Source organism: Syngnathoides biaculeatus, chromosome 8, assembly GCF_019802595.1.
Source record: "Syngnathoides biaculeatus isolate LvHL_M chromosome 8, ASM1980259v1, whole genome shotgun sequence".
Classification (NCBI taxonomy): Eukaryota; Metazoa; Chordata; class Actinopteri; order Syngnathiformes; family Syngnathidae; genus Syngnathoides; species Syngnathoides biaculeatus.
Window position 1 is genome coordinate 10,351,716 of NC_084647.1, and position 14,825 is coordinate 10,366,540.

At 40.9% G+C, this 14,825-nt stretch overlaps 1 protein-coding gene across 1 annotated transcript in view; it reads left to right on the top strand.

The window, feature by feature from the left end:
- The window catches only part of hnrnpul1 (heterogeneous nuclear ribonucleoprotein U-like 1), a 52,942-nt gene that overhangs the window by 31,531 nt on the left and 6,586 nt on the right, over positions 1 to 14,825 (top strand). Inside the window, exons 10-12 of the mRNA XM_061826807.1 lie at positions 2,452 to 2,574; positions 7,415 to 7,543; positions 11,008 to 11,176. Coding sequence (XP_061682791.1) covers positions 2,452 to 2,574; positions 7,415 to 7,543; positions 11,008 to 11,176 — 421 coding nt within the window. The remainder of the gene's footprint in view (positions 1 to 2,451; positions 2,575 to 7,414; positions 7,544 to 11,007; positions 11,177 to 14,825) is intronic.

Here is a 14,825-nt window from a genome sequence, read left to right on the forward strand (position 1 = left end):
TGGAGCTGAACAGACTGACTGTAGCGATTATTGTGGACTTCAGGAGGCAACCTTCAATACAGCTGCCCCTCACGCTGTCCAAGGGTCTTGTCTCAACCATCAAGCCATTGAAGTTGTTAAGAATTACAGGCCACAGGACCTGAAGTGGGAGACAAACAACAACTGAATCCTCAAAACAGCCCAGCAAAGGATGTACTTCTTCCAGCTTCTGAGGAAGCACGACTTGCCACAAGAACTGCTAAGACAGTTTTACCTCTATCCTAGTCTGGTTTGGGCCTGCCACAAAAAAGGACAAACTCCGACTACAACAGAAAATTATCTGATGAAAGGGTTATCAGCACCACCCTAGCAATCCTTGAGGACTTGCATGCCACCTGAACTGGAACAAGAGTGGCCAGGATTGGACAGATGAACTTGGCACCTTCAAGGATTTGGAAATTGCACCCAAGGATGAACCAGAGTTCTGGAGCTCCACAATTCTTTCTCTATTCCTGATCGATTTCCTTTTATTCAACCATGATTTCAAACAAGGAAGCGGAGTATTTGTGGTGTGGCCTTAAATACATTCCCACGTGTGCCGTCAATTCACTCACGTTGGTTAACCTATCAGAAACTTTCAAAGCCAATCAACAAGGCTTTCCCATGTTCTTTTAAAACACAGTACTTTTTGTTTATGTAAACTTTGGACTTCTGACAAAATAATAAAGTTCTCGAAGAAATTCCATCATTATTGTGGCATTTAACAAAAAACTTAAATTATAATAAAAATGATAAACCAGACTGACCTCAAACAGCCTAGGTTTAGTTATAATTGACTTCAGTGAGACAAAAAATGAATCGTTTCTCCACAGTGTTTGTAAGGGTTAGGGTTATTCCATACCCACAATTTTTGGTCTGGAATTTAAAAGATCCCTGATATAAACCACTCTATCTGGCCATCTATTTTCCACTGCCATGCCACTTATCCTCAAGTTGGTCAATGGTATGTTGGAGCCTATCCCAGGTATCTTTGGGCGAGAGGCAGCGTACACCCTGATCTGGTCACCAGCCAATGGACCTTTACGACTGGCGATCTTCAGCTCTGCCCCCCTTAGCTACAGTTGCCATCTCCCACAATCTTCCAAAATGGCAACTGAACAGAACAGGTTTGAAGTGGATTCTCTATTTAATATTCCCGGTAACATTGCAATGTTTTTTGTGAAATACGCCAGACTTGTCCAAGAGGGTTCTATAGAGAGGTCTCAACTATTTCACGCAAGGATATCTACACGAGATTGAGATTTTGGACGGAGCAGGACACAATTTCAGAGTTACAGTGAAACGTTGGCGATTGATGCAAAAAAAAATGTTTGACGCCTCACAAATTTCATATTGAAATCCAACAGGATAAAATAGTGGAATCGTACTGTGCATGTAAAGCAAGGTGAGTAGTTTTTACTTGGAAAGATCATGAGTAATATCATTGTAGTCTTTATAAGTGAGTGGGTGTATTCATTTGGCTTAGCTCGTAATGGAACCCAGTGCTCTGTCTTAAAAGTCCGATGTGATACAAATAGGCAAATAGACATTTCTCTTGCATGAGATTGAGTTTTTACGTATCACTAACCCGACTCTTCGGCATAAAACATTACACACTTCATTTGCCAGGTCAGTGATACGCTAGCAAAGTGAAAGTTGTTCTCCTGCAATGTATAAAGCCCCGATAATAATGAAATCAAACTCAGAAGTTACTTCTCCCTTACCTTCGAACGTACAGCCTTGTTTGTTGATATTGTCCACACTTAGTTGTACGTGAGCTCAACTTTTTTCATGGTATATAAACATCAATACAGTACAAAATTGCTTTATACTTTATAGTAACAGTGCAGTAGACAATTATTCGAAAATGTTTGAAGTTTTTAGGTTTCAAGGGTATTCAAGCTTATGTCACTATTGCATGGGAGGGGTAATTTTGAGTTCCAACTTGATACTATTTTCTGTCTGTTAAATCGAGGTTCCATTGTATGTATAGTCAATTGTATTCATATATCACAAATAACATTTATTTTTCTCTATTTTATTGTGTGAATGCCAAATGGTGGCCTTGTCCTGGCAATTCAGCTCACGGTACCCTCTGGTCTGTTGCAGCAACATTGTGAGGCTCTCCCCAGTGCCATTAATGGTAAAAACATCTTGAGTGTAAATTAAATTCAATGGACCATGTCTTTATCATTTTTCATCAAATAATGACAATGACCCGTATATAGTCACATGCTGCGAGGACGATAGTCCACTAATAACAACCTAGCCCAAGGTTGGCCAACCAGTCAGAGATCAATAGCCAAATTTACGTTTAAATGGTGAACTGTAACTATTCAGCGATTTACCATGTTATTCAAAAAGACGCCAACTGGTAATTTGAGTGATGCCTATTCCAGTGATGACTTCTCTTTTTGGCCTGGTTGCTTTCAGATTCTGATGATGGTGGGCCTGCCTGCCTGTGGAAAGACCACCTGGGCTATGAAGCATGCAGAGACCAACCCTGAGAAGAAGTACAACATCCTGGGCACCAATGCGATCATGGATAAGATGAAGGTAAGTGAAATGCACCAAGCCCAAACATGATTTAATTCTTAGTATAAAAAGTTATACATTTCCTGTTATAGGTTTGAAAAAATATGGAAAATTTAATGAGTAATTAAAAGTAAAGGGACAGCAGAGACCCCGCCCAGCCTTGAAGAGCGAAAATGCATTGATGCCTTTCTTTGCCACACCATTACCATCCCTAAGGGGGTTCACGCAAATATTTAGGAACTCGGAAATCTTAATGGCAAATTGCCAGACAGTGTAGGCTATTAGTGGCTGTGACAGGAGAGAAGCAGAAACATACAGTGGGTATGGAAAGTATTCAGAACTGGATCCATTTTCCACTGTTGCACCCATTTGGAAGAGAAATTACTTGTCTTCCCGTCATTAATATACATGTTGACATAAAAAGTTGAAATTTTTGCAGATTAAAATAGAAACATTGAAATAACACACAGCCATAGGTATTCAGTGCCTTTCCCCAGTATTTAGTAGAAGCATCCTTTATCACCATAAGTCTCTTTGGGAAAGGTGCAAGTTTTCATACCTTGATTTGGGGATGCTCTGCCATTCTTTGTTCACGTTCAAGTTACTATTGTCAGATGTGCTATACATACTTACATAACATACGTGAAAAAGCATTCCTCTGACATGCGGTGCTATAAGAGATTAAAGAGTTAAAAATGAATGAAATATAAAAAAAATGGTCTGTCTAAAATATGTACATTGTGCCTTATACAATAGGGAATATAACCAATATGGTAATCTCAGTAATTTAAAAATAACTGCATAGGTCTGTGGTATTGGCATTATCAACAGCAATGTACGCTTGGCTATTATGGACGGATTTATCAAATTATAGACATTTCCCAACAGTGTGGCAAAGTAATCTGTTGGGTAATGTACACACTGCTGCAGGGGTAAGGCGAATACTGTGCTACTGCTACCTTTCTAAAAGTGTGGTTTGTGCAAAAGCTCAATTTCTTGTTGAGAGTCAATGGTGGTGGGAGGTAGGGAGGCATGTTGACAGTGAGTGCAAATCAGAGAGGGAGTTGAGCATCCTGACTACCTGGTGGGGAAAAAACTGTCTTTAAGATGCTGGTTTTGGACCAGAGACTGCAGTCTCCTCCTTGAGGGCAGCAATTTGAAGAGGCAGTGAGTTGGGTGAGTGGGGTCACCTGCGGTCTTGGTGGCCTTGCAGATCAGGCTGGTGTTAAAAATGTTCAGAAGGGAGGGGGAGAGAAACACCCATGATCTTCGCAGGTGCTTTCAGTGTGTTGTAGGATCTTGCAGCAGTAGGTAGTGCAGGCGCCATACTGCACGGTGATGCTGCTGCTTAAGATGCTCTCGATCGGCCCTCTGTAAAATGAGATCATGATTGAGGAGGGTGTGCTTGCTATTTTCAGTTTCCGCAGGCAGTAAAGCCGCTGTTGAGCCTTTTAAGCCAGTGCTGTGGTGTTGGTAGCTCAGGACAGGTCTTTGGAGATGTGTACACCCAGGATTTTGGCGCTGCTCACCTGCTCTACTGCAGAACTGTTGTTTACCGGGGGATGCTGGGTGTGCCGTCTCCTGAAGTCAGCTATGATCGCTTTAGTTTTCTCCATGTTCAGTGGAGATTGTTGTCCTTGCACCACAGCGCCAGGCGGTTCACCTCCCTCCTGTAACTTGTCTCATTGTTGTTGTTGATGCGGCCCACCACAGTCATGTCGTCCACAAAGTTGATGAAGAGGTTGGAGTTGGATGTGGGTTCTTAGTTGTGGGTCAGCAGCGTGAAGAAGAGGGGGGTCAGCATGCATCCTTGGGGAAGGGGGGGCCTTGTGTTCAGCATGATGGTGTTGGAGGTGTTGCTGCTGACACGAACTGGCTGGGGTCTCCCTGCCAGTAAGCCCAATAGGCAGTTGCATAAGGTGCAGTAGAGTCCCAGCAAGTCTAGCTTGAGGATGTGCCGCTCGGGGGGTGTTGAAGGCTGAGTTGAAGTCGATGAACAGCATTCTGACTTTGGTCTCCAGGTGGGTAAGGCATGAGTGGAGGGCAATGGAGATAGCATCATCTGTTCAGCAGTTGGACCGATATGCAAATTGATCGGTGTCCTGCGTAGTGGGGAGGGAGGATATGATGTGCTCCATGACTAGCCACTCGAAGCACTTCATAATAATGGGAGAGTGTGCAACCAGGCGGTGGTCATTGTAGCAGAAATGGCTTCATTGAGACCAGGGTGATGGTGGTGTCTTTGAGGCAGCTCGGAACAATGGCTTGGCTCAGTGAGGTGTTGAAGACATTTGTGAGCTCATCTGCACAGTCTCTTAGGATGCAGCCAGGAACGTTGTCCAGTCCGGAGGCCTTCCTTGCGTTTGTCCTTCTGAGTGCTCTCTGTACGCTGTCTGGAGACAGCAGCAGTGCCTGGTTGTTGGTAGCTCGAGGGATCTTCTGTGCTGGCGTGGTGTTGTCTGCCTCAAAACGAGCAAAGAAGTCATTAAGCTGATCTGCCCACCAGCTAAGAAGAGTGGTCGCAGGTCTGTAGAGGGGGCTTGTAGTCTGTTTGTCTGGATACCACGCCACATGTTCCTGGTGACTTTGTTGTTGCTAAAACGGTCGGCAATCGTTGTAGAGTACTGCCTCCTACCTTCTCTGATGCCACTTGACAGGTTAGTCCTAGCTGTTCTGAGGCTCACTTCGTCCCCAGCTCTGAATGCAGCATTTCAGGCCTTCAGGAGCCTGTGAACTCAAACATGGCTTCTGATTTGTCCTGGTGAAGATGGTTCTGGAGACCGTGACGTCGTCCATGCACTTTCACATGTAAGCAGTGATTGTCTTTGTGTACTCCTGGAGGTCTATGTTGTTGTGGGTCGGTGCCTGTTCTAACATGCTCCAGTCTGTGGTGACAAAACAGTCCTTGAGTGCCTCTGATCACCCCTTTGGCCACACCCAGATCTTCTTCTTGGCTGGCTTTGTCACCTTAACCAGCAGTCTGTATACAGGCATTAACAGTACTGTGGTCTGAGGCTTGCAGTAAGGGGAAGGGGTGTGCTTTGTAGGCTCTTTTGTGGGTTGTGTAAACATTGTCCAGGCTATTTCTTCTTTTGGGGAAACTCAACATGTTCATGAAATTGTGGACACAGTTTGGTGTGGTTGAAATCTCCGGCCAGGATGAGGAAGGCATCAGGGTGCGGAGTTTGCTGCTCACTGTTCAGCTGGTGGAGTTGATATCTTGCCTTGCTCCTGTTGTAAGTTGAGCTGGGATGGATGCAATAGGTTGCCAGCAGAGCAGCAGTAAATTCGTTCAATAGGTAGAAAGACCAAGACTTGACAAAAATTAACTGCAGCAGCGGTCTACAGTGTTTACAAACACCTGCAGCACTGCGCCACCAGGTATCGCTGATGTAAACACACAGCTCCCCACAGTTCTGTGAGTTTGGATGGTGAACGTTGGTGGACAACCATTTTCAGTTCTCCCCAGAGACTCCAACCTCAACTGGGTTTAAGTCAGGGATCTGGATGACCATGCAAGAACAGTTGCGAAATTGTTCCGAAGCCACGTCTTCGTTATTGTGTGCTTAGCGTCAGTCTCTTGTTGAAAAGTAAACCTTTGGCCCAGTCCGAGGTCCTGAGCACTCTGTAAAAAGTTTTTTTCCCTGTATATCCCTGTACCTGGCTGCATTCATCTTTCCTTTGATTGCAACCAGTCATCCTGTCCCTGCAACTGAAAAAAAACGCCCGCAGCATGATGCTGCCACAACCATCCTTCACTGTTGATACTGTATTGGGCAGGTAATGACCAATGCCTGGTTTTCTTCACACATACCTCCTAGAGTTAAGGCCAAAAAGCTTGAATTTGCTCTCACAAGACCAGAGAATCTTATTTCTCACATTCTTGCATGCTTCAAATGTTTTTTATTTTTTTTTAGCAAACTTCATGCAAGCTTTCATTTCTCTTGCACCGAGGACAGGCTACCCTCTGGGTCAAAAATGAGAATGCGCTTGTTCTTACCAGATTCACAGAGGAGATATTAAGCTTACAGGCATACCTGAAAATGTTGTGGCAGTTGAGACTGGAGGGGGGGGGGGGTAATGGGAATTATTTTTTCTAATTAAAATTGGAAAAATTAAACGATTATTAAAATCTTTAGTTGGGGCCCTAGATATTCTAAACCATATATCAGTGATTTCCAACCAGTGTCGTCTTTTCTTCCTTTTCTTACGGCTTGTCTCGTTCGGGGTTGCCACAGCGTGTCATCTTTTTTCCACCTAAGCCTATCTCGTGCATCCTCTTCACTGACACCCACTGTCCTCATGTCCTCCATCACAACATTCATCAACCTTTTGTTTGGTTTTCCTCTCGCTCTTTCGCCTGGCAGCGTGTCAAGGGAAATTAATTGTCAAGGAAAACAAATAAATTCTCTATGATTAAATGGCAAGAACTACAAACAGCAATTAATGTATGTACTTTTTGACGTTTTTGGTTGTGTGCTGCGAGAGTTTTCAATTGTTAAATGTGCCTCGGCTCCCTAAAGGTTGGAAATCTCTGCTGTATATGACTAATCTCCTTTTCCTTTTGGCTAGTTCAGTTAGGTGTCACCACAGCGCGTCATCTTTTTCCATGTGTTCTTTTTTACATATACTGCCGCAGATGACGATATTACAAACTTTTTTGCAATTGTTTGGTGAGGAAAAGTTCAGAAACTGTTGGAACACAAAGTGGTGAACCTCTCCCCCCATGATTTAATTTGACACATTTGTTCAAATGTATCAATTTTTTTTTTCAATTTACTAAGCATGATCAGATTTTTTTTTTTTTTTTTTAACCATGTAGCCTGGTAATTATTTACTATTGTCGGCGTGTTTGCCGCAGATGATGGGGCTGCGGCGCCAGAGGAACTACGCAGGTCGCTGGGACGTTCTGATCCAACAGGCCACGCAGTGTCTCAACCGATTGATTGAAATCGCCGCACGCAAGAGACGCAACTACATCTTGGACCAGGTAGCGTACGAGCATCCGCGCACACACTGTGAACACTCAGCATCGTCAGTCAATGATCACTCTCTCTAATGGACTATTCATTTATTTTTCAGGGGGGCTCTGTGTATTGTAGAAGTAGTAGAAGCAGCATTGAATCTCACCCTCTTTGTCACTTTGCTTGTCTGATATTATAAACAAAAGTGGCATAACATTTACTCCATGATGTCATTCTCGCTATATGAATTTTTGTACTTGCTATCTCTTGTCATTATACTATACTGTTTGTCTTGTGAACTGCGACAATGTACAAGTAGACCATGACTTTGTAAAGATGTTGAGAAACAAGTAAGCTCTGACTCTGGTGAGTAAGAAAAACACCTTCTGTTGCTAATTTTTAAGAGAGAGCTTTTTCACATAAAAAGCTGTTTTTAAACTACATAAGTGAGATTCGTGGAACTGTTGAGTGTGTGTTTTAATTTATTGACCCCCAAGGTAAGTAGTGACTAACAGCGTTGTTTTCAGGTCTTTAGTAGTGAGGTCGGAAAAGGTAGGTGAGGTCAGATGGCAACATTCCCATGGAGACGTGAGTATATGGAGGTAAGTTGTATCTGTTGTTGTGTCAATTGGGATTAGAGCTCTATGGAAAACCAGGTAAATCCAGGTAAGTTATTTTTATGGGGGGGTGGGGGGACCCACTGCACTAGCACCTAGTAAACACTGCTTACATTTGTTAAATAATAAATTAAATAAGAATAAATAAATTAATAAACTACTATGTGAAGTTCTTTGAAATGAGCAGGTAGATGTACATTTATGAACAAATTTTCATTGGCTGTCGTAAGTACAACACTTGCGCTGCTGCTGTTTTATGACTACTTAACACCATTGTTTCTCAAATTTTGCCTTATTCAATATTTAGAAAAGTTTTAAAATTGTGTAGCACAGAATGCCTCACCTTCTGAAGCAATCCCGTTATTCTTTGAAGCATTTTTAGGTTTATGTAACATCACTTAAAATAAACAAATTTAATGCATGCTTTTTTTTCTACTCGTTTAACCCAAACTCCATAGAATGTGCACAATAAGTCCATTGGAGACGTTTATTCATTACATTTTAAGTGTGAAAATCTCACTGATTACTGTCCATGTTAATAGTCCATGGATTGCATTTAGAGAACCACAGACTTCCATATTAAAAGAACAAGCACAAACTCGTTGGACCGATATTGGTTTGGCGTTGTTGCAAGAGTCTTTCCTTCTTCTACACACATTTGTAAATAACCGACATTCAGTTTCGAGATCTTATTTGTAACCCAACTTCTGAACAAGGAGAGTCATAATTTTAGGAAGTATTTATGTAAAAAAAACACTTCTGGGCCATAAATTTAAATCAAATGATAAACAAAAACAATAGTAACTGATCGTGTTCTGCATGACGACACTGTTTAACGTCACGTTAGAACCGTTGTAAATTGAGGATCATATATTAAGATATCAAACGAACACCACAATTTTGAAGTCATCATAGCTTTTGCGTGATATACTGTTGCAAATCTTCATTAATACAACACTGCTCCAAAATTATGTTCAACTGCTAATTTAGTTTGCTAAAAGAATTGATGATTGAAGTAATATTTCTTTGAATTAGAATGGTATGGATGTGATGCCACAGCCAACAGTGACCGCCTCGTGCCGAGCTCTTCGGCTAAGGGCTTTAATAGTAAACCAAAGCGATTAACAGTTGTTGCATACATTTTCTCAGTGTATTTTATAGTTTACTGATTCACTAAAAAAAAAAGGTTAGTCTTTATAGGCAGTGATTAAACTCCATGCAAACTTAACTTTGTGGTTTATACCCTTCTGCGCTGCAGGACTAGAGCCAATGATTTTAAGACCAAAAAAAAAAAAGCAACCATACTCAAATGTTGTTTGACCCTATTTTTCTTCCTTTGTTGGGACGTTCAATCTTGAGATGATCTATTGCCTCAAAGCTGCCATGGTTGAGTTACGAGACTTATCAGACAGTTGAAGTGCACTTTAGTTGATTTGGTCTCAAACCACATTTAGTACTGTTTTTTTTTTTTTTTTTTTTTCGACATTGAGAACTTGGATACTAACACATAGCATCGATTTCTCAAGTTATATGGAACAATTTTGTTGAGGTTTTCACCCAATCGTTGAAATATGCAGCGTGTTGCTCATTTAACTGCTGTTGTAATTTATGAAATTGACGTAAGCCATTCTTTCACCTGAATCATTTACAGACCACACTATAGAGTTGATCTTTATCTAGGAGAAAATTAATTTGACATTGTTTTTAATGATGCGTAACCATTTTGTCGAGAATTGTACATACATGCAATGTCGTTCTTTAAGTCCACATTTTTCGCATCAACTGCTTGTCATAGCTGAAGCAATTGAATATATTACTTGAGTATCCTATAACATTTTTAGCAAATAATTAAGTACTATATCTTATCTAGGTAAATGACCAATTTTGAATACACAACAAATAAGCCATTTCTCTCAAAATGAATAACCATTTTCTATTTTTTCCTCTAAATTAACATAGAGCCAAAAACTATTTTCTTGTCTAAAAATTCAAGAGAACCAATTTCACTCTAAACTTTTTTTTTTTTTTTACTTCGTATTCTTATACTTCATGTATTTTAAAAAAAATGGGCCTTAATTAAAAGAAGCCGTTAGAAGCCTTTTGTGCAATTTCATTTGAGCAAGTAGCATTTTAAGATGTGACCTAATACTTTGGTATTCGTTTTGTTGTTTTGTGGCTGAGTATTGATTAGCTTAGCTTACTTTATTTCAGTAGGAAAGTGGTACAGGGTGGTCCTTGGTTTACAATGAATTGGGTTCGTAGAGCAGTGATAGGAAAGCCACGAATGCACTGTCAAGAATTGTATACTAGAAGTCCGGTGTTTCCTGGGCACGGTTTCTATTGTCATTACAATATTCTTACGCTGATCCCCAAACTAAGACCCCCATCTTATTTGCATTTACTGTTTGCAAAATTGTAACTTTTGCTCGCTAGTGGTGCACTACTTGAACAATCCTTGAATAGAAACCCAAATAAGTTATATATTTAAATTAGAATCCTCATTAGGGCTGGAGGTATTCGGACCATATCCTAGCTTATTTTATGTGCATGTTTTCACCTTTAACCAAAACCTCTTGGCACACTAACATGACTCCACATCCATATACATACAGCATTGAAAAATGTGAGGAATACTTTTATGGGTTCCCCTTATCCCCCCTTTGGTCTATAGTTAATGCCATGCAGCAGATTTAACAGGTGAGTCATGTGAGCGACGCGGCTTCTAGCAGCCGAGCTAATGCGTAGCCTCATCCCAGCCAAACAAACCTGTCACTTGATGATTGCAGGGTTCCAGCTTCCCATTCCAGCGGAACGCCTTTGCAAGTAAAACATTAACAAACAAGCTTCTACCTCTTTCTTGTCGCCATTGCTAGACAAATGTATATGGATCAGCAAGGAGACGAAAAATGCGTCCTTTTGAGGGTTTTCAACGCAAGGCTATTGTAATTTGTCCCACGGACGAGGATTTTAAAGAGCGAACATTAAAGCAAACCAATGAGCAGGGGAAGGATGTGCCCGATCATGCTGTGTTAGAAATGAAAGGTAGGACTGCTGTGGATACAAGCAACAAAACAGATCTGCTTTTTGTTTTTTTTCTGTGTAAAAATCAAACTTGGAAGATGCCCCCTTTCTTCCTTTCCCTCCTCCAAAACCCCTCCACCTCTTTCCCCCAAGATGTCAGACCTGGACATTTTTTTTTTTTTTAAAGTTATGATTATTTTTCAATGTTCTCTCTTTTTGCCTCTCCTCGTGCACTGCAAACTGAGGTGGTGTCCTCTTATTCTTGCACAGTCTGTTACAGTAATCCCCCACCTATTCGCAGTTGACTATTTTTGAATTGACCTACAGTGGAATCTTAGAGTTCACATAATTAGTTCCTGGGAAATGTTCAAAGTCTGAGTTGTTACACTTCTGAAACATTTTCCCATAGGAAATAATGTAAATTAGTTTAATCCGTTTTCCAACTCCAAATAGGAAATTCCCATTTTAATTCCTATTTATGGAAAAACATTTTAGCAAAAAGTACAGAAACTTATAGCATCTTAAATATCTATCGTTTACCTTTTTGGTGGCAGCGCGATGGTATCAGAGGGATTCGTGTGGGAATGGGGAAGTGTTGCGCTGTAGTCAAACTCACACTACGTGATTTGACTCTGTATTTATCCAGAAGCTTCTCCATTTCTTCAATTATCTGTGGTGTTTAGTTTCTAATGCTAATCACTCCTTTGGCAACAGTAGCTGCCTGTTATTACATTTTAATTCTTTAGGATAGTCGAAATAGTCGACTTAGCCATATAAAGCTAGCAAGAACCGTAAAAAACCCGCACCCCATTTTCGTACTTACTGTACTTAGATCTACTGCCGTTCGCTAAACTTGCCTTTTCCTTCGCTGCTGGTAGCACCGCAGTCTTTCTTTGGGCCAATGGCAAAGAAAATACTGGAAAAATAAACTATCGATAAGCTCATACTATGAGCACGCACTGGTGTCTTATGAGCATGCACTGGCTTGAGTATAAGTGACTGCTTGACTCAAAGTGGCCTGCAGCCTCGGCACTGCCCCGTGTTTGTTAGGCATCGCTCAGCTTGAGTCGGCTTTCTGGTCAGCATGGGTTCAGCTCTTCCCAGCAGCTCGGACACCGAAAAGTGGTCCGAAAATCTTTTTTTTTTTTTAATGCAGATTTTTTTTTTTTTTTAAACCATTTTGTACAACCAACAAGACGTTCAAACTCTGAGGTTCCATTCTATTAACATATTCTGTGGAATGTATTCCCAGATATTTGCTCAAAAATTCAATTTCTGAAATGCCTTGTGATGACATAACTCCCATCTAAATTGGATAGCAGTAATTGGTCCTGGGAAATATGTTTGTGCTGCATATTCAACTGAGAGACGAGCTTTGCCGGGGAGCAGCAAAGTTTAGCAACACATAGCTTTGCTTGAATAGTCCATCCACCCATATTCTGAGCCGCTTCTTCTCACAAGAGTCGTGGAAGTGCTGGAGCCAATCCCAGCTATCTTTGTGCAGGAAGCGGGGTACACCCTGAACTGGTTGCCATACAATCGCAGGGCACATATAACCGTTTGCTTGATTAGTTTAGCTTAATGCTATCAAACTATATAAAATGCTCCCCATGTATGAATGAATAACCTGTGCTGTGAATTTGTAAACCTTAAATAAACTATTTGAACACAAACTGCGCAGCATCTCAAAGGAAAATATAACAGGCATATATTCTTTTTTTCTTTGAAATAGGACAATTACTACAGTTTACAAAGTTTGTGTAATGCTTCAGATATTCTCTGTATTATACTGCCCCCACGAGACTGTGGCGGTACCTAAAGGACCACAATGTTACGTTTAGGGCTGTCGCCACTGACTCTTTTTTTGATACTGCGTCGACTGACAGTAACACCCCCAATATCTTTGAAATTTCTAGTGACTGACTGTATGATATAAATGCGCTGCACAGAATGTGAGTGAAAGTAAATGAATTGAAGCACTCGGTCTTATGATTAATTGTGTACCAATATGTATCTGCATGGTCTGCTCGCAAACGAGACCGTATATTCTAACTACCAACGGTAGGGTTACAGTATGTTCTAAGTTAAATCTAGCGATTGTAAGATATGACATTGGCATTGACACCCTTCGGTGACACCCTTGAAGGTTGTCCAACACGTGTGAATGTTGTCTTAACCAAGCAGCTGTGTACAGACTACCTCCGCGTTTGCTACATTGCAAACACTTTATTTTAATTTTGTTTGAAAGTTTTGTTGTCAAAATTTGGACATCCTGTCTACAGCAGTGCATTCCAATAGTGGTCCAGGTTCCCAATCATAGCTATGGAGACTAATTACCACAGTACCTGGTAGCTGCTTGACTCTCGTGACTGTGGTAGCTTCATTTCTTTTCATGTATCTGCAAGTACATTGTCCTCTGTTTTAGACGTGCCTATGTGGCGACCATGTATAGAGCTCATGCACCTGTGTCATAAAATCACGTGACTTTTGTTTACCTCGCCATATTGCCGGTATAACAATTTATTGTTAAATGCTAAGTCGGTTGGAGACGACATGAAAATGTCTTATAGCACAACTCGCAGAGTCTCGTCCGATACCGTTAAACATTTAAAAGGTGAAAATAAACAAAGGTCCTTGGAAAAATGAGAGACACTTGGCTTTGAGGACTCGTATTTAATGCCGAAGTCGATATTTTCGCCGATAAGAAATTGGACTGTTAATTCACTTACGGTTGTCTTAGACAATATATGGATATACACGTGTATTTGGGGAATAACTCGTCGAGATTTACACAGAAGAGTTTGAAAGCGTATGAAAGTCTGGACGCATACAAATACTTCGTTGCTGGATCTGTTCTCAATCAGGAATAAATCCCACATAATGACGGGGTGACGGTTCGCGAACACAGAATCGCCTGGCCACGCGCTAGCCTTTGGCGGAATCCATCAATCATTTCAGCTAGTATTCAATACAAATACTAATATTTGAAGAAATGACCCCTGGTTATACATAAACTCGCATTCATTAACTATGATTAAGAAAAAAAAAAAAGAGGACGGAGTCGTCTCCACGTATCGTACACTAAAGCGATGGCGGCCGCACTTTACCTCCGTAAACCTCTGCAACGTTTTTTTTTTTTATTTGTATTGTTCTCAAAACAGCCAATTTGGAATTATAAATACTTCTTGGTAATTTGAGATTAAGAAGAATAATTCCAACCTGAAATGAAGTGATCGTTACACAGGCGTGTGTGTTTTTTGGTTTGGCACCACCATCATGTTTAATTGCCCAAATCCATCGATATTTTCTGATCTTTTCAGCTGGTATTCCATAGATTGATCTGTTTGAATTTCTGTCTCATCTGTTGTAGCAACCAGAAGCACAATTCCCGGGTATTGTAAATGTTCTCCTCCGGTTCAATGTCTCCCACAATGTAGAGCAGCTCTGTTGGACCGGCAATATGGCGCTGTAAAAATGGTGACGTCACGTGCACAAGCTCTATGGGAGGTCATAACGTTGTGTGCTTTTGCGTGAATTGTCCATGTGAAAACATGAACTGTAACAAACAATTTTCTGCAAAGCAGCTCAAATTGGTTCCTGTAAAAGCAAATCTGCTTTTAACTTTTTTTTTTTTTTTTTTTTTTTTGTGCTTTGAAATCAATTTTCGCAG